Raw genomic sequence first — 19262 nt, 5'->3', positions numbered from 1 at the left:
AGGTTTTGTGATAAAAACACCTTTATACAGTATTTTGTGTGACACACTAAAGCTGTAGATCATAACAGCTAATATGACAATGATGTATGAATAATTTTCTTTTTATATTTTGACAGAGGAGTTGACTTCTCAATCATGTGACCTATACTGTGTATATATATACGAATGTGTTCCTTTGCACAGGAAATCTGCACATTACTAATGTACCCTTATAAACAATTTGAATAATATATCTAATAAAAAAAAACAAGGAGAACATAACACAAAATTTACTACACTATTTACATGTGTGATTATAATTTTCTTACTACTGCACTACAGATGAAACCGCTAGCTTGCTGCGGACATTGTAACTGTGTTTATGTCACTGCTGTTAGCACACAAAGAAGAAACCAGAGGAAGTGAGATTTCTCTTTGTGTTATATTTGCAGCTACAGGAACCTGTATGGGGAATGCCAATCTGTAGAGTAAGGTTTCACAAAGCTACAGCGAATGTGACAGTGCAAATAATAAGCTAAAGAAAGTTAAAGAAAGCATGATATATACACACCACATCATTAACTTATAATCCAAACTACTGATGATAGTAAATCAGCGTGAAGGTGACGGCAGGTTGGCCTCACTGGGCTGAGGATGAGAGCGGCTTGGGCAAGGACGGGGGTGGAAGTGGAGGGGGCACTTTGGGTCTCTTGTTCACAGCCTTTTTCTGAGGACCTCCTTCTGGTGGAGGAGCTGAAGGAAGAGGAGGAGCTGAAGAAACAGGAGGAGCCGTAGAAACAGGAGCTGAAGGAGCAGGAGGAGCTTGTGGTTTGGCTGCAGGCTGCGTCTGTGCCTCAGAGATTGCGGGCATGGCCAATGGAAAACTTCTTGGCAAAACTCCGACCTCGCTCATGGGAGCAACTGGGGTTTTGGGTTTGTTATAGCTTACAACAGAGTCTTTATTAAATGACCTGTTCTGAACAAACGACCTTCTTGCTGTAAAACATAAAGTAACAGAATGACATAGGATGAGTACTTTTGAAAAATGCACATGCCATCAAGCCTTAATGCAAAGGGTTTATGTTAATATAAAACATCATACGTTTAAAGGGAGTGGTGATCTTCAGTGTGGCCTCGGATGAATGCTCGGGCTGTTCCAAGCTGTCCTCTGGAGAGCTGTTTGCTTTCAGCTGAGTTGCATTCTGAATCTGAGATGGAGGCTTTGCTTGAAGCTGAGCCCGAGGTTGTGGTTGAGGAAAAGGCTTAGGCTGATTCTCACCAGGAACTGCATTTGAGCTAGAAGCCTGAGCAGATGGCTGACTGGCTGGAGCAGGACTGCTATTCTCCCATATTGTTGCACCACGATTCATTGGACTAGTATAAATATTTACTGCTGCACCAAAGTTTTCAGATGAAGACGGACTGGGTGGTATAGAAAAATAAAACATGGTGAAATTTGATAAACTTAAGCATGCATTGTATAGCAAACACTAATGGAGACGAAAGATTTATACATGAATGAAGAGAAACCTTGGCTACCTGAGACATGACTTATTGCTTTTACTAGTATTTTATATTGAAGAAGACTGAGATTTAAACTTTACCTGTCATTTTTTGAGACAGAGGCAGTTAGAGCTGTGGGAAAGACAGTATCTGATGGGGACTTCTGAGGTAAAGATGGAGACAGTGCTGGGAGTTCAGGAATCTCAAAATCAACATCTGGAAAACAGTATAGTGTGTAAGAGACACTGATGCAGAAATCTTACATGGGTACATTTTATTTTTCTCATCCATGCGGGATTGAGTTACCTTCAGGGAACAGGCTTTTGCAGTATTGTATGAGTGGTTCTATCACTGTCACGACCTGGACTGAAGAGGCAGAAGCCATGTCTAGCAGAGATGTCTCTCTGCAAAATAGTAAACAAACTCAGTCAATAGATAACTTGATTATTTGTGCATTAAAACTAGATAGAGAGCAAATGAAAGAAAGAAATAATGAGATAGTGTGTTTGCATCTCTGTGTTATACTGACCCTTCAACACGAGGCCACAGCAGGTTAGGTCCAAGCACTATGGCAATATTACTAGGAGTCATCCTATTAACCGCCTGGTGATCTGACAAACATGCTAGAAACTGGATGAGGTATCTGAGGTAGGGAGATGTTTTGAGTTTTAGTGTTATAAGTTTCATGCCATTTAATAAATAAAGCATTGACCAGAATGTACCGTAGATTATTGTAGTTCTCTGGTGGGAGTTTTTTCAGTACAGCTCGTAACAACTCCAATTTCTCATCTACTTCTTTTGATCTTAAAAAGACAGAGTTGAAGACACTTCATTATCATCTTATTTTAGATGTTGGCATTAAATGTGTGCTGTTAATATTTTGATTCAAGAAGAATTTACCCTGCTGCCTCTAACCATTCGTTATACAGTTCAAACGTCATGAGAGGTTCTGGCAGCTCTCTCAAGTAAGATTTCAGGGCACCTATGAGAAAATGTGCAAAAAAAAAGATGATAGACCTCCAGCCTTCTTAAACCATATCTACCCATCATATTCTACAAATATCTATGAACTCTAGAAATATTCTATAGAACTCATATATGCCTGTGTTTAAAATATTGCCAACAATATTCTACTAGCGGTCACTTACCTGCTACAGCATGAGGGTCAGCGCTGAACTCAGCCTGATCTACTGTCCCTGCATTCAGACTGCTCTTCAGCTTCTTTACAACAGAGGCAGCTGCTGCCAGCCTGAATAATCCCTAAAATCAGCAATGCACTGTTCAGAACAGGTCATTTGGAAATAGGGGAAGCATTCATGAATGCTACTTTGATAGTTTCATTTTAGGTCTGCATTTGTGGGCGAGTGTAAGCATGCACGTCATGTGGTCAGTCATGCTTAAGGAAACACTTCACTGTGGCTAAAATTGAAAGGTAGCACAGGCCAGATGAATTCACATAATTCTTAATTGGTGTTTTCTTTCGTTACTTTCATCATGCAGAGCTTTAGCGTTCGTGTTTGTAGGTGTAGGCTCACCTCTTCTCTGAGTCCTGTCTTTAGAAGCATGGTAACACACTCCTGAATGGGTGCAGCAATCTCTTGACCACAGCTCTCAAGGTGGGAGAGCAGAGACTCGCCATACACTTTCCTTACTGAGACACCCATCTGGGGTTCTGTTTTGCAAATACACACACACAAGGTCAGTTAAAGAGGACAACACTTTCTTAGAAGCGAATCATGAATACTTTTTGCATTGTTTAGAGAATAAATTTGAGTTGAAAGGGTTGCCAGCTTGTCCGTGTAGATCCCCTTTAGGAAGCTATGAACACTTCACTACCCAAAGGAACCCAAAAGGTGTACCTTTTGGTATAGTGTGTTAATGTTACTGGTATAGTGTGAGATGCTTTTGTGCTGTGTAATTCATCACAGGCTGGAGAACCTGCAGATAACTAAGACGGTTCTGTAATACTTGTGAACACTTGACAAAAAGTCAAGTCAGTATACCCTTAGAGTGTAGCATCCTAGCACCCTAAAGGATTCTTTGGTTTGTATTTTAATGGTTTTATGTATGAACCTACAACAGAATGTGTAATTTTCAGAAAAGCTGGCGAGACAGAACAAAGATAGAACCCTCAACCACCTCAAGCACAACTGAGGATCCCCTTTTGTGTAAGTTTGTACCTCATGTCAAAATTTGTGATGATTCGAACAAAGGATGAATAATTTACAAGGACATATATTGTATTTGTAACATTAAATGAATACATTCAAAGACCTACATTCAAGAACCACAGAGAAACTCTATTTTAATAATGTATTTCATTGCCCTTCACCTGATTGGTTGTGATTTTCCCTGAGCTCTGTGATATGTTTTTCCAAGAGTCCATAGGAGTTTTTGTGGTATTCAGCTTGGAGCTCTAAGAGCTAAAGAAAGATCATAGTTAGAAGTCTAATCTCAGCAAAATATTTGTGCATTTCTTATACCAGCCCTACTGGAAATATTAAATACTCACATGTAAGAAAAAATTGGCATATTCATCTTCTTTACTGCCAAAATGGTAAAGATCAGCTGAATACTGATCCTATAAAAGAATAATGTTGGTCAGTATAGTCTAGAAAAGTGCAATAAGACTTATTGTTGTATAAAATCAAAGTCAAACCTTGATTGATTCGAGTTTTCTCCAGGCTTCTTCTACTTCCTCCCTCAGTCCATCCTGCTTAGCCTGGGGACCTGTACTCCCTTGAGATCTGAGAAGAAAACAAATGTCAAGGTGAAAGTCTGAGGTAAATTACTCTATTAAAACAACATACTGAACTCTAGCATCTACCTGATTCGAGCATTGTGCCAATCTGTCGTCAGTTTCGCAAACTGCTTCTTGTTCTTCAAAATCTCTGGAAGGTCTTCCTGATTAAAGATAACGTTTCGTGTTCTTAGTGCTTTTGATTGCCGTGGATGAAAGATGAGAAAAAGATGGTAAAGAAGCACAAGCAGTTACCTCACTGAGTTTATTTAAAGGCTCCAGAACATCCTTTTCCAGCTTCACCTCAAACTCTGCTAATGTTTGTGCCAGGATGTTTTGGATGAAGCAGCACATTTCTAGAACTCTCCTGTAAAAAAGGCACAACCAGTTGTGGCTAAGGAACCAGAAGTCAGAGTTTTTTTTGTCTCACCAACCAGTCAATTTTCTTGACCGCAGATTGCTAAATCTTTCAGCTTGTTCCTTTTGCTCAGTTTAGCTCACAGTAGAAAGCTGTTTGTTGTAGTGCAAGATATTCTTGTCCCAGAAAATTCAGTTAGTTCTACAGGATGTATATGTTTGGAAGAAAGTTGGTCCATAAACTCTCACCTAATAGAGGATTCACCATCAAAATCTTTAAAGCTCTCAGCCATGCTGACAGAGAGCAACATAAGGGGTAGCTTTTTCTGAAAGAAAGAAAGAAAGAAAGAAAGAAAGAAAGAAAGAAAGAAAGAAAGAAAGAAAGAAAGAAAGAAAGAAAGAAAGAAAGAAAGAAAGAAATGCAAAGAAAACGGATGTTAAAAAGACAGGATTAACAAATGAAAGTAATGGGATAAGATTTTGTTCTTTTGAAGCCTTGAAAAGGCTATCATTACTATAATTAGATAAATTCAGGTAATGAGGAGACGGATTACCATTCGTCTCTCTGAGTCCAGTCCCTGCTGACTCTGCAAACAACCAACCAGCTTCTTATGTATGATCTGTGCCGCTTTTCTGGTCGGTTCCACACGCTGCTCCACCTTCACACAGCCACATGCACACTTAGCAACTTGGTTTGCACACACTGAGTCTGTAGTGCTGCTGGTATACAGCTAATGTAGGATAAAGCAAGCAACACAATTTAACTCATGAAGCTGTCAAAATGACTCACCAAAACCAGATCCTCAGTGAGTAGGTCAGTTGCATCTTGTGCCCTAAAATGGCAACAGCGATTATAATATTATGAACATCTCTGGATCAACATTTTTACATTGTTTTAATCTTAAGATACTACTCGTGCATGTTAATAAATACAAACAGTCCAGTAAATCTCAAAAGCTGTTCTTCTAAACTTCTTTCCCAATTCTTGTAACTCTATAATGCTCCTGTGAGTTTCACTGTAGTTACTAAATAATCCATTAAATAATGATTCAATATTAATCATTAATTCATTAAATAGTGGTTTATTAAACACAACTACTAAATAATTTGGATAACATATGCCACATTTGCCACTAGTTATCATGTCTTGTTTTTTTTGTAATACAGCCAGAGGCCCACATTGTAATAGTGTAAAAAACACCGTCTTAAATAAATCTTGAATAAATCAGCCGAGCGCATTTTAAGAATATAACCCACAATATTAAACACCAATTTATTAAGAACAAATTTCCAAATATGTACCGTCATAATTATTTACTGGCTCCATATGAACTTTTAATTTCTGAATTTTCTTTAACTAGAAGGGGTGTAACAATGAGACTATCTGTATCTGTTTAATGTTCATTAAAATTGTGTATGTAACTGGATTTAGACTAAAAGTGAATGCGGTCTCCTACGGAAATTGATTTTTTTTGTTGTTAGTGGTGGTGGGGGGGGTTTTTTGGTTTCTTTTTTTCATAATGCGCTGCCCCTAGAAACACTGGGAAACACTGAAAAAACCCCATAGCTGTCCAATAAAAAAAGTCATTTTTATTCACAAAATGTAACATAAAATGACGATGGGCAAAATATTATTTTATCCGTTACTTTTTTAGTCTCTCATCTATTTCGCTTCAGGAGTTTATAATCCTTATATATCGGTCTTCACCCTGTGATGCTTTTTCCGATCTAATGTGACTGAATAAGTTAGCTATTGTTCAAAATATATAGGTATAAATATAAATATGAATATCCAATTTAACAGTAAATGTAAATGGTAACGTGATAGTGCAGAGTAGTGCACATATGTGTGTGCAACAATCTGCTGAGGTAGAATGTGATGTGTGAGGAAGTCCAGAGAAATAGTCCAGAAAGTCCATGTCTAGGTATTCTGAGGGCCCGAATGGCCTGCATCAAGAAGCTCCTCCTCATTCTCTCAGTATTTGATGTCTTTCCCAAATCAATGAACTTTTAACTATAATTCACAATACTAGCCTAATGATGTTTTATTAGATTTATTTCATTTTTTGGATTTGTTTCATTCAAGGAAGAAGAGAAAAAAGTTCGATGTCCATGCGATCAAAATCTATTCTGAAGCTGGGATGTATTGCTACTGCAAGTCAAATAAGAGTCCTTTAACAGGAATATCAGTATGATCCTATGATGTTCCAAGAAGATTTTCTTTCGAGAACAATAGAGAACGATCATTTAAAAATGATTAAAGACACATGAAATGAATGCACAAGATAATATTTTGAAAAAAATAATTAAATTTTTATTTAATTACCCTGTGCACAATGTATATACAGAGCAGAGGCTCTATACATAAAAGCATATTTTATTTTTGTGAATTTTGTGGCCAGTTTGTAGAGAAATCTAATGTTAATCTGTTTATCAGAATATACACATGGATCTTCCATAAAACTGTTGCTACACACGTATTGTATAGAATGTCTTTGTATTACTGTAGCACTAAGATTTCCTTTGACTGGAGCTAAAGGCCCCAAACCTATTTCAGTGCCAGTGTGCAAAAAGCAAAATCCAAAAATGCATGGCCGAGATCGATGCGGAAGTGGCCCGCGCTCAGACCTCAACCCCAGTTAACACGTTTGGTCTCCCTTCACCCAACACCAGTGCCTGAACTGGTCTTGTGGCTGAATGAGCAAATTCCCACAGCCATGCTCCAAAATCGTATAAAAAGCCTTACCAGAAGAGTGAAGGCTATTAAAACAACAAAAGGGAGGTCAAATCTTTGTTAATGCCCATCATTTTAAAATGGATACACATACAAGTGTGATGATCGGGTGTCCTCGTAAGTAAGGAGTTTAGGTCAGGCATAGAACCAGGTGTTTTTTATGTGTTATAAACTAGTTCTAAAGCAAACCCAGACCAGACAGGTAAAGGGCCGGCCACAGATTCATATTCATTTGTGAGCTCTGCTGTCTTTATGATCTAACAATGGCTTATTCAGTTAATACCAGTTACACTATTACCCGAAAAGTATTAGGATTTTATTAATTCAAAAGTGAATTGTATGTCTTGTTAAACATCATTCAATGATGAGCACATTAATTTCATTAAAAGATAAATGTCTTGATACTTGTGAAAATTGTGGCTGAAATGAGAAAATGTGGTGCACACTCTTGTGTGTGCAATTCGATGCTGTTTCGAACAACTAAAAAGTGAGTCCTAAAATTAGAGAGTGAAGCGTGTTGTGGTTAAAGAGTAGGCCAAAGCAAATGGCGTAGGGGAAGGAGGAGGCAGCGACTGCAAGCTGCAACATATATTGGTTTTACTTCTATTTCACTTCTCTCCCAAGCAGTGTTCTAGGGCAGATTTAAGGCTTACACTATATGAGGGAGACTCATATCAAATGTACATGTGGGTCAGCCAGCTTTTAGATGCGATTCACAGGTACGACATCTGAACCTGTGATGCGGGAGGGCCTGCTATATGTCAAGGCTTGTAGAACAAATGCAAACTGTTGATATCTGACTGACATCATTTCAAAGTACAGAAGATGAAAACACAAGAGAAACCACAAACACAAAGAGGATGCCACTCCCTGTTCATATGGAAATGCTGCTATCACCACAGGTGCTCTTACCAAATGTTTGCACGTTTTTTCAGTTTAATCAGATAAATGCAGACAGATAAAACTGGCTGGTTTCAGGATCTGATATATTATCTCTTTATTCTTTCTTTCACCAAGCTCTCCAGTGCAACCACTACCACTGCAACACTTTTGGACGTCTAAAGGATTTGGATAGATATTTAAACCACCTGTATATGTTTCATGTATATTACTTCTGCTTATTTAAAGTAGTTATAAAAACCTTATAACATAACGTCTTTACCCTATAAACCTAAAGAGATAAAAAGGTGTGCTATTATAAATGGTTGCGGTGAGATCTGAATGCACAGATGTCAATGTTGGAGGCCACTTTGTTCCTCTTTAAATCTGTAGACATGTTGTTGAAGTATTCAATACCAGTGCTAACATTAGTTAGCAGGATGCAAAATGCACCATTTTATCTGCACCCTGCACATGCAGTGCAGCCTACAGCAAGCAGCAGCTCTGCATTAACACCCACTGTATTTCTGGTACAAAGGCCAACTGTTGCTCACTCGAAGAAGCATCAAAACAAACCAGTTTCGTTAAAGCATTTATCAGTATAATATTTGACAACATTTCGATCATTTTTCTCTCTGGCAAAATTGGGGACTAACTTAGTTCTCCAAAAAGATTTCAGAAATGCCTAAAATATTACCAATGTGTTTGAGTCAACCTGGAAATGGAATATGAATGGCTGCATTTTCTGAGTCAGTGTGTGAACTTCCTTTCATACGGTTTGACGATGACTTAGACAAAACCTTTCAGGGCAAACTCATTTGATGGATGGTGCCTTTCATATTGCTAAATTCTGAGCATTAGAACAATTTAAAGCTGCAATACGCATAATAGCTATTTAATAAAACAAACAACAATGAACTAGATATAATCAACGCACAACATGAGTAAACATTCTCATTAGTTGCCACATGAAAGTACTTACTTCCCCACATTTCCAAACTGCTTCAAGAGGCTAAATTGCTTTAGCATGGTTATGATGATTTACTTTTCTTCCCACCACCTTGTAATCCGTTTTCTTATGCTCAGGTCAGGATCACGCTCATCTGATGGTTGATATGTCCATATGATTTACGCAAAAAGGAAAACAATGTGATTCACTTTAAGTTTCCCAACTTCAAGCTCTCAGCCAAACACTCACAAATGCACACGCCTCAAGTCTAGAAAGAGGAAGTCAATACACCCATACAGGGAAGGAGTTCTATGCATCACGCTGTGAAACTCTTTCAGTCGGTTATATATTGCTACAGTGAAAACAGAACTGTGAGCAGTAGATTCACCAGCTCTGGGAGCATACCTTTTTTTACACAACAAGCTCTGTTACATGACTTTCATTATTCGGACAGATATGTTTAACACACCGTCAAAACAATCTGAGAATTTCTTGAAGTTTGCTACAGATTGGCTTACATTAACTTAAATGTCAGACTTCATATGACTGCAGTCTGAGTGGCTGTCAGTCTTTACTTCCGTTTAGTTGCTTCAGGAGCACTTATGAACCTTATAACATTATTTGTATGATACTTATGAAGCACCTGATGTCTGGGACACCTAATGTCTGACACACACTTTTACTAACAACAAAATAAAAAAGAACTGTAATTTGCAAATACTGATATATAAGTATTGTAATGTGCAATAGTGATAATTCAAGGAAAGGAACTATATTAAAGCTTATTATAGACCTACTTGTGAATTTCAAAGTCAACTGTAGGTGTTAACAAGCTCAGAGCAGGATTTATTAGTAAGATAGACTTGCCTCTCAGTGGCCAAAGGGGAAAAGCACTTATTAAAGCACATATTATTCATAATCTAACTATATTAAAATTTGAACATTCATCATTCAAAACACACTGGTTGAGGTTTTGGACATCAGTTTAAACATCATTAAAATGTAATACCTTGTTCATTTGTACAGAATGAATCAGTATGAGTGTGAGATAAGGATAAAGAAGCCAAAATGTAAGTATTTTTCTTGATATTGAAATGGCTGAGGATTTTGAGGTTGTTGGTTTGCTCTGGCTAGTCGAGGATCACGTGACTTCAGTAAGGCGGTGTTTATTCAGAGCATGAGAGAAGTAGAGCAGAAGCACAGCCTTGGAGTAGGAAACTTTCATGTCATTCAATCCACATAATGGCGATGAAGTAATGGATGCATTTATTAAAACATTTCATGAAGCCTAGACTAAGGCTTAGTCTTCAGTTGGAGGTTTTAACTAACTGATACTAAAGTAATCCATGACTTTTCAAGTATAACACGATACTGGTCGACTAAAACGGTAGTAGTGTAGCCCCTAGTGGCTTTAATACAAACTCTTTTTGAAGGAGTATTTTGCCAAATGATGGTTGTTGAGTTGAGTGCTGGAGTGTTCTGCTGATCGAAAAATGGCAAAAAATTTGTCTTTATACTTTGTCTTTAAAAGTTAGTAATATTGTCAAATATGTATGAACAAACTGAGAATACAACCAAATCTCCAACCTGTAGAGGGTCAATAGTCCTTTTCAATTCAGATGATTCAGATATATGTATGTATTCAAAAAACATGGGAGCTAAGCACTGCTAGTATATTAGTTGCAGTCCCTTATAGGGGGAATATAGTATACACTGATTAGGCATAACATTATGACCACATGCATAACATTGTGTTGGTCCCCCTTTTGCTGCCAGACCTGTTGAAACATGGACTTCACTAGATCCCTGAAGGTGTGCTGTGGTATCTGGCACCAATATCTTAGCATCAGATCCTTTAAGTCCTGTAAGTTGCGAGGTGGGGCGATACCTACAGGGACTTAGGATGCTTACAAGACTTGTATGTAATGATAATGACTGCCCCCCCCTGAAAAACCAAACAGTAAGGTAAATGATGTGAATATCAGATCCTATTGTCTGCATCTTTACACTGATCAGGCATAACATTATGACCACCTGCCTAATATTATGTTGGTCCCCCTTTTGCTGCCAAAACAGCAAAATGCACTGTGTATTCTGACACCTTTCTATCAGAACCAGCATTACTTTAGCAATTTGAGCAACAGTAGCTCTTCTGTAGGATCGGATCACACTCGCTCACCACGTGCATCAGTGAGCCATGGCCACCCATGACCCTGTCACCGGTTCACCACTGCTCCTTCCTTGGACCACTTTTGATAGATACTGACCACTGCAGACCGGGAACACCCCACAAGAGCTGCAGTTTTGGAGATGCTCTGGTCCAGTCGTCTAGCCATCACAATTTGTACCTTCATCAAACTCACTCAAATCCTTATGCTTGTCCATTTTTCCTGCTTCTAACACATCAACTTTGAGGACACAATGTTCACTTGATGTCTAATATATCCCACCCACTAACAGGTGCCATGATGAGGAGATAATCAGTGTTATTCACTTCACCTCCCAGTGCTCATAGTATTATGCCTGATCAGTGTATTTATTTAAGAAAAATATATGTAGCATTTGAAAGACAAGGGAGCTAAGCACTGCTTGTATATTAATTGCAGCCCTTTTTAGCTATAGTATATTAAGCAGCTGCCCCAGATAAAGCTATAAACTTGCTAATGACCACATCCTTACCATAAACAAGTTAGACCTACTTTGATGTACAACTTTGGCCAAAAGCAGGGGTGTAATTTAATGAAGTAAAATTATTTTTTGAGAATTTTTGTACTTTTTATATTTCTGTCAACTTTTACTTCACTACTTTTTTTAAAAAACAAATTCTATACTTTTACTCCGATACATTTTCTGTTCGGCATTTTCGTTACGTACTACAAAAAAAACCCTGCATCCAAATTTGCGGTAAATGAAGTTTGTGGTCAGTGATGACTTTAGGTCATGTCCACATGTAGCTGGGGATTTTTAATAACGGAGATTTTCTACTTCTTTTTTATTATTCTGTCCACACGACCTACGTGTTAAAAACGCCCTGTTGTCAGGAGCCTAGCCAATCAGAAGCCCTGTTAAGTGTTGTCAGGAGCCTAGCCAATCAGAAGCCCTGTTAAGTGTTGTCAGGAGCCTAGCCAATCAGAAGCCCTGTTAAGTGTTGTCAGGAGCCTAGCCAATCAGAAGCCCTGTTAAGTGTTGTCAGGAGCCTAGCCAATCAGAAGCCCTGTTAAGTGTTGCCAGGAGCCTAGACCAAACTTTATTACCGGTTCCGGTAGTTTAACAACAATGGCGCATCGCGGGAAACATTGTAGAATGTAGAAGTCTGACCGGGTCTCGAACAAAACCGCCATCGCTGTGTGTGTTATTGGAATTTTGTATGCAGCAGCAGTGAGCCCTGTATTACATTCCGGCTCCTCTGTTCATGACCGTAATGTGTGAGTAACTGCGCGTGTATGTGCACGCATGTAAAAAGTCCCGTAAACAACGTTAACACGGTCAGTAGTTCACGTAAGTCTGCTATTGCACAAAATATCTTCATAAACAAAGCTGACGTCAAATCAAGGAGACCGGCACACAGACAATGACGTCAAATCGTCAAAATCTCCCTTTTTAAAAATACCCGGCTACATTAAGCCTTAGGCGAGTTTTTCCTCCTTCGTTTTTAGGAAAGAAATCTCGTCCACATGAAAACACAAAAACTCAGTCTGAAGCGCTGTCAAGAGCATGCAACACCAACAGGTGGCGATATAACCTCAACCATAAAGCCATGTTGGCCAATCAGAAGCCTGAGACGCCGAATTCACAAGCAGTGTTGCCAGATTGAGCGGGTTTTTGCCTCACCAGGAAAAAGTGCATGGGCGGGTTGATAAAATCTGGGCTGATGCAACTGGCGGGTTTTTATTTTTGACTATAAACATGATATTTTATTAATTTTCTATTCAAACGAATAAATGAAGTATAATATGTAATGTTGATGTTTTAATTATATGGTTCAGTTTAGCCAGTAAGGTTCAGGAGAGCCCTGTCCAGTGATTAGCGGGTTGTTGTAATCGTTCTATTCGTTAAGCCGATATCACAAAGTTATTAATTGTTTTAACTGTTTGTTATTGTATTAGTTATAACGGTATGCATTTTGGGATCGTATTTTTTTTGTTTTTAATGGGAGGGTTTAAGGATACGTAGTGGTCTTCAGTCCAATCTGGCAACCCTGTTCACAAGCCAAAAATCTCCGGTTTCTCTGTCTACACGATAGCACTGAAACCGGAGTTTCTAAAAAAAAAAAAAACCTTCACCCTGGCAGGAGGTTTCAGTGACCGGATGTTGCGTTTGCGTGTGGACGAGCGGACAAACCGCATAAAAAAGCTTTAAAAATACCCGTGTACGTGTGGACATGGCCTTAGTCACAAGTGCACATGTATGGAAACACTGATACTGTACACTTCATTACAATACAGTTCACAAAGTTCTAAAGGCCTCTTCTTTCTTTCATGGAAGTCTTATTTTTTTGGTGGTGCACTTATTGATAAGTTTAAGAAAGAAAGCAATACAGAATAAAATTCATAATTCTCCAAATTATTACAGTCTTGCTTTTTTATTAATTTACTTCTATTTTCCATACTTGAATACATTCATGAAAATACTACTTTTGATACTTAAACTTGACCACAAGTTCTCAATTGGATTAAGGTCTGGGGAATTTCCTGGCCATGGACCCAAAATTTTGCTGTTTGGTTCCCTGAGCCACTTAGTTATTCAGTTTTGCCTCATAGCAAGGTGCTCGATCATGCTGGAAAAGACATTGTTCCCCACCAAACTGTTCTTGGATGGTTGGGAAAAGTTGCTCTCGGAGCTAGCATGACAAGGGACTGATAGTAGCGCTCTCCTTTTCTTCTCTGGACAAGCTTTTTTCTGGATGTCCCAAACAATCGGAAAGGGGATTCATCAGAGAAAATGACTTTACCACAGTCCTCAGCAGTCCAATCCCTGTACCTTTTGCAGAATATCAGTCTGTCCCTCATGTTTTTCCTGGAAAGAAGTGACTTCTTTGCTGCCCTTCTTGACACCAGGCCATCCTCCAAAAGTCTTCGCCTCACCGTGCATGCAGATGCACTCACTTCTGCCTGCTGCCATTCCTGAGCAAGCTCTCCACTGGTGGTGTCTCAATCCCACAGCTGGATCATTACTTTGGAACTTTAGGAGACGTTCCTGGAGCTTGCTGGATTTCTTGGGCATCCTGAAGCCTTCTTTACAACAGTTGAACCTCTCCTTTAAGTTCTGGATGATTTAATAAATGGTTGATTCTGTGCAAATCAATGATGACTGCATGTGTTTCCCTACAAGTAACCATGATTAACAGAGGAAGAACAATGATTTCAAGCACCACCCTCCTTTTAAAACTTCCAGTATGTAATTATAAGTCAGCATGATATCCAGCCTTGTACTCGTAAACACTCTCACCTGTGTCAGCTGGTCCTATTGTGGCAGGAATGAAATGAAGTGGAAATGTTTTTTTTTAGGATTAAGTTCATTTTCATGGCAAAGAGGGACGCTGCAATTAATTGCAATTCATCTGATCACTCTTCATAACATTCTGGAGTATATGCAAATTACCATCATAAAAACTGAGGAAGCAGACTTTGTGAAAATTAATATTTGTGACATTCTCAAAACCTTTGGCCATGGCTGTCCAAAGCAAACGCAGAATCAAACTATGACAAGTCACTTTAAGTGTTTTATTTTAAATTCCAAAGTTTTTGCAAAAAAAAATAATTTTTTCAGATGTTTATGCAGAGAGGCAGTTCTGTTAAATCCCTTATTTATCTTTCTGAGTACTAAAGACAGATGTATAGAACGATTATAGGAGGTACATGCAATTAAAAGTCAACATTTCCAACACAATTTTCTCAGGTATAATACTTGGACAATTTTCATTTTACCCAAGGCCCTGGTGATGTGTTGCATGCCACTTAAGCAGAGGGCATGGGTGGAAATGTATTTTTTATTTTTTTTTAATTTTTAAAGAAAAAAAAAGGGCAACAAATGTTTGTACTAATGTTTTTATTTCTATACCACAAAATCAAAACAGGGATAAACATCCAATTGCTCCCTAACAATAATGCCTGTAAATATTTGTCATGGAGAACACTTTACAAATCTTTCAAACACTTACGTAAATATATTCCTTTTGAAACCAAGCTGAATGTTTCATTTGCATCACTGTAATATTGCTTCCCCTAATATTCAAGGCAATTCAAGTCCCATCAACAAGCTGAAGAATATAAAGACCCTGTTCAGACATGGCATTTACATTTACCCTGAGTGATCTGATCACAAGTAGAAGGCATATAAGGAACGAGTGGAAACACGTTCCTCTGCATCTTTGAGCATGCGCTGAAATCAGATCCTTCAATCGACTTAAAAGCATATGACCATACAATCTGTAGTGTGAACTTAATACAAAGCACCACCTAATCCACTGTCATGGCCACGCGCTTACTGGAGATGCATTCAAGACGCATGAAAATGCTGATCCACGTCTGATCACATCACACCAGACAGATGTTAAAAACCCGGTGTGAGAAAGGCCTAATATACAAGAGGTATGTTTATGAGTTGGTCATGAGGGGGGAAAAAAGGCATTTACAGAGAAATGTAAGCACAACAGAATACATGGGGAAGTAAAAACTTCTGATTATAAGCATACATACTGTTAAGTTGTTTAGGTGTGCATAATACTGCTGATGTCCCATTCAAAGTGAACAAATCAATTATGTATTTAAATGGTGTAGAATTAGTCATTTCTTATAAGTTTATATATCTTGCAACTAGCATGCAAAAAAGTGGGTGGAAAAACATTTTGTTCAGTAAAAAAAAAAAAAAAGGATATATGTGTAGCTTATCCACAGAGAATAAAAAACATACAGCAATAAGGTCAGATCAAGAGCAGATGGTGTTCTACAAGTTTGCTAGTGTTTCTCCATTCATTACTCTACCCTACTCTCTAGTAGCATGCCAGGTGACGTCAGTGAGAACGCATCCGTGGCCAACAACCCAATCAAAGCTTTATTAAAACATACCAAAAGAGCAAATTTAAGAGTAAACTCTTGCAGCTGTAGGATCAGAACACATCGGCGGTATGGGGGAAAGGACATGAGGACAAGGTGGTCTTGCTGATTGCTACCAGTTTTAGGTACCAATAAGCAAACCAGTGAGTTCATGTCTTTAACCCCCACTTTATGTGATGTGACTCTTAATGTCCAAATCGCTGCCTGTCCCTGCCAATGAAGGATGAAAGGACAGTGTCTGGACACCCCCTGAGCTGTCTCCCTAATTAATTTGGTCCCTTCCCTCCCGCCCCCATTAACCGAGTCCTCAGGATGGGGACGAGCCTTAACGTTTCGACTTGGCCTCCTGTGCCTCTTTTTCTGAAACAGATTATAAAACAGAACACACAGGGTTTTTCTCAGCTTTTAGAAAGAAAAATGTGAAACATAATGAAAACTCTTCAATATGAATAATGAAGTAGCTTGCACATGGACACTGTATTGAGAGGAGTCTAACGTACATTGTGCACATAACCTCACTCAGCATGTTAAACTCACCTTTCCTCAGTTCCTCCCTCTTCTTTGCTGCCTCTTCTCTCTGTTTTTTAATAATAGCCAGTCTGGCGAGGTCTGCTCTGGCCTGATCGGTCTTTCCTTCCAGATGCAGCTTCATGTAACGCTCCTTAGCTTTCTGCTTCTCAATCTCCTCCCTGCAATCAGCACATTTATTAACAGACCAGAGTTAGGTAAAAACTCAACAGAAAAAGCATTCAGGTCTGAATTCCCAGGTGTTTGGGAGTACCTTTCTCTGCGTGTGAGCTCTCTTGGTGCTTCGACGTCGACCTCAGCAGCTTTTTTGCTCTTCTGGGAGACACGGTTGGGATTCTCGATTTCAATCAACCCTTGTACTCCATTCCTCCTTTGACTCTTTTGTACACATTTTAAGGAAACAGGAAATCATAATCAAACAGTGTGTCAGCAGAAAATCTATATTTAATGGTGGTTGTACACACACACACACACACACATATACACATTACATACATACATACACACACACACACACACACATATATACATATACATACATATACATATACATATATATGTATATATATGTATATGTATATATATATATATATATATATATATATACATATATATGTATACATACATATATATATATATATATATATATATATATATATATATATATATATATATATATATATATATATATATCTATATATATATATATATATATATATATATATATATATATATATATATATAGATATATATATATATATATATATATATATACATACATATATATATACACATATATACACACACACACCGAACAGCCATAACATTATTATGAGCACTGAGAGGTGAAGTGAATATCACTGATTATCTCCTCATCATGCCACCTGTTAGGGGGTGGGATACATTTTGTCCTCAAAGTTGATGTGATAGAAGCAGGAAAAATGGACAAGCGTAAGAATTTGAACAATTTTGAATCCTGGCCAAATTGTGATGGCTAGACCACTGGATCAGAGCATCTCCAAAATTGCAGCTCTTGTGGGGTGTTCCCGGTCTGCAGTGGTCAGTATCTATCAAAAGTGGTGAACCGGGTCATGGGCGGCCAAGGCTCACTGATGCACATGGGGAGCGAAGGCTGGCCCGTGTGATCCGATCCAACAGACGAGCTACTGTTGCTCAAACTGCTGAAGAAGTGAATGCTGGTTCTGATAGAAAGGTGTCAGAATACACAGTGCATGACGGGTCAGGGCTGTTTTGGCAGCAAAAGGGGGATCAACACGATATTAAGCAGGTGGTCATAATGTTATGCTTGGTCGGTGTACAGATAGATAGATAACAGAAAAAAATGTGTTACTTTTTCATCATCACTACTGCTCTCCTCCTCAGAGTCAGATGCACTCTCGCGCTCTGCATCACCGTTTTCTTCCTGCCAGCACATGGTTTATCATTCAGAGACTGAGAGGCTTTAAAAACAATCAACGTGACACTTTGAGACATTTGACTGGCGGTAAAAACAAAAATATAAGATATTTACCATCTCCCTCTGGGCTCGCATCTGTCGCTCGATCTCCTCAGGGTTGCTAAACTGCTTGCCCCGACCTTTGTGGCCTTTTTTCCCTAAAAAAAGCCCAATATAAAGAATTTGCATAATGAAGGATAACAAAACATGAGATACTGCCCCAAAAAAGTATGAAGAATGACCGGACGTTTGCTCACATGGAGCTCTCTAGCTCTAAATATTTAATAAATCCGTGTGGCCATTTTGTTATAATTTAAAGTTTTTCTGATTGTATGACAGACTGAATCAGTACTAAGAGTTTTTTCTGTTGATCTGCACGTGAGCTTCTTGTTCACATATCGCGATGAGGCGGCGAAGCTAACTCTGTTAGCAAACAGGCTAACATCATCCAGACACATGTACAGGTCCTCTTACCTCCTCTCGGCATCGTGACAATAGCCTACAATCCTTCACTGCGAATAAAAATCTGACCAGTACGTCACCAAAAAGTATACACGAGTCGCTTTTCAAAATTTCTAATAACCAGAAGAATAAATCTTTGGGTCTTTATGGAGGTCCTCGAGTGCTGGAGTCTCTCGTTGCCGCTTCCTGTGAATGACGTTCGTTTTTTCTTCTTCTGCGTTTTTAATAACGGGGTTTAAACCGCACGAGCTGCTGCATACCGCCACCTGTTGTACTGAAGTGCACGAGACCGTCAGGAATCTATCAGCGCGTGCGTTTAATAATTAAAAGAAGACATCAAAGTTCATCAGAGTCTATTTTAAATAAATCTTATATCAGCTGAATGATTCTATTTTTCTCTCACTGTCTCAATGTTAAGTTTGTGCACAACTGTAGAGATCATATCGTATTATACACCGATCAGACATAACATTATGACCACCTGTCTAATATTGTGTTGGTCCCCCTTTTGCTGCCAAAACAGCCCTGACCCGTCATGCACTGTGTATTCTGACACCTTTCTATCAGAACCAGCATTAACTTCTTCAGCAGTTTCAATAACAGTAGATTATCTGTTGGAT

General features: G+C 38.6%; 2 protein-coding genes across 2 annotated transcripts; both read right to left on the bottom strand.

The window, feature by feature from the left end:
• Positions 1–255: 255 nt before the first annotated feature.
• Positions 256–9417, bottom strand: sh3bp1 (SH3-domain binding protein 1). Its single transcript, XM_058406327.1, has 18 exons — positions 9175–9417; positions 5370–5412; positions 5134–5238; positions 4829–4905; positions 4478–4589; positions 4310–4386; positions 4142–4229; positions 3995–4063; positions 3815–3905; positions 3018–3154; positions 2631–2742; positions 2383–2464; positions 2205–2285; positions 2012–2125; positions 1789–1886; positions 1584–1698; positions 1082–1401; positions 256–975 (listed from the first exon to the last, which is right to left on the bottom strand). Exons 1-18 carry the CDS (start codon positions 9219–9221, stop codon positions 620–622), a joined length of 2124 nt encoding a protein of 707 aa, XP_058262310.1. The 5' UTR covers positions 9222–9417; the 3' UTR covers positions 256–619.
• A 5755-nt stretch (positions 9418–15172) lies between these two features.
• pdap1a (pdgfa associated protein 1a) lies at positions 15173–18854 on the bottom strand. The gene is made up of 6 exons (XM_058407111.1): positions 18655–18854; positions 18256–18338; positions 18076–18147; positions 16978–17102; positions 16734–16885; positions 15173–16556 (listed from the first exon to the last, which is right to left on the bottom strand). Exons 1-6 carry the CDS (start codon positions 18665–18667, stop codon positions 16522–16524), a joined length of 480 nt encoding a protein of 159 aa, XP_058263094.1. The 5' UTR covers positions 18668–18854; the 3' UTR covers positions 15173–16521.
• Between the last annotated feature and the right edge of the window lie 408 nt (positions 18855–19262).

The sequence above is a fragment of the Hemibagrus wyckioides genome, linkage group LG13, assembly GCF_019097595.1.
Source record: "Hemibagrus wyckioides isolate EC202008001 linkage group LG13, SWU_Hwy_1.0, whole genome shotgun sequence".
Taxonomy (NCBI): Eukaryota; Metazoa; Chordata; class Actinopteri; order Siluriformes; family Bagridae; genus Hemibagrus; species Hemibagrus wyckioides.
Note: the sequence above shows the minus strand (reverse complement) of the source record. Positions and strands in the feature narration are given on the sequence as shown.

Excerpts from the sequence above, each read along its gene's own strand:
- sh3bp1 (XM_058406327.1), bottom strand. The coding sequence starts at position 9,221 with ATGCTAAAGCAATTTAGCCTCTTGAAGCAGTTTGGAAATGTGGGGAA. Across the intron at positions 4,906-5,133 it reads TGGACTCAGAGAGACGAATG|AAAAAGCTACCCCTTATGTT; the intron begins GTAATCCGTCTC and ends TCTTTCTTTCAG. Across the intron at positions 1,887-2,011 it reads CTGTGGCCTCGTGTTGAAGG|AGAGACATCTCTGCTAGACA; the intron begins GTCAGTATAACA and ends ACTATTTTGCAG.
- pdap1a (XM_058407111.1), bottom strand. Across the intron at positions 18,148-18,255 it reads TGCGAGCCCAGAGGGAGATG|GAAGAAAACGGTGATGCAGA; the intron begins GTAAATATCTTA and ends ATGTGCTGGCAG. Across the intron at positions 16,557-16,733 it reads GAGGGAGGAACTGAGGAAAG|AAAAAGAGGCACAGGAGGCC; the intron begins GTGAGTTTAACA and ends AATCTGTTTCAG.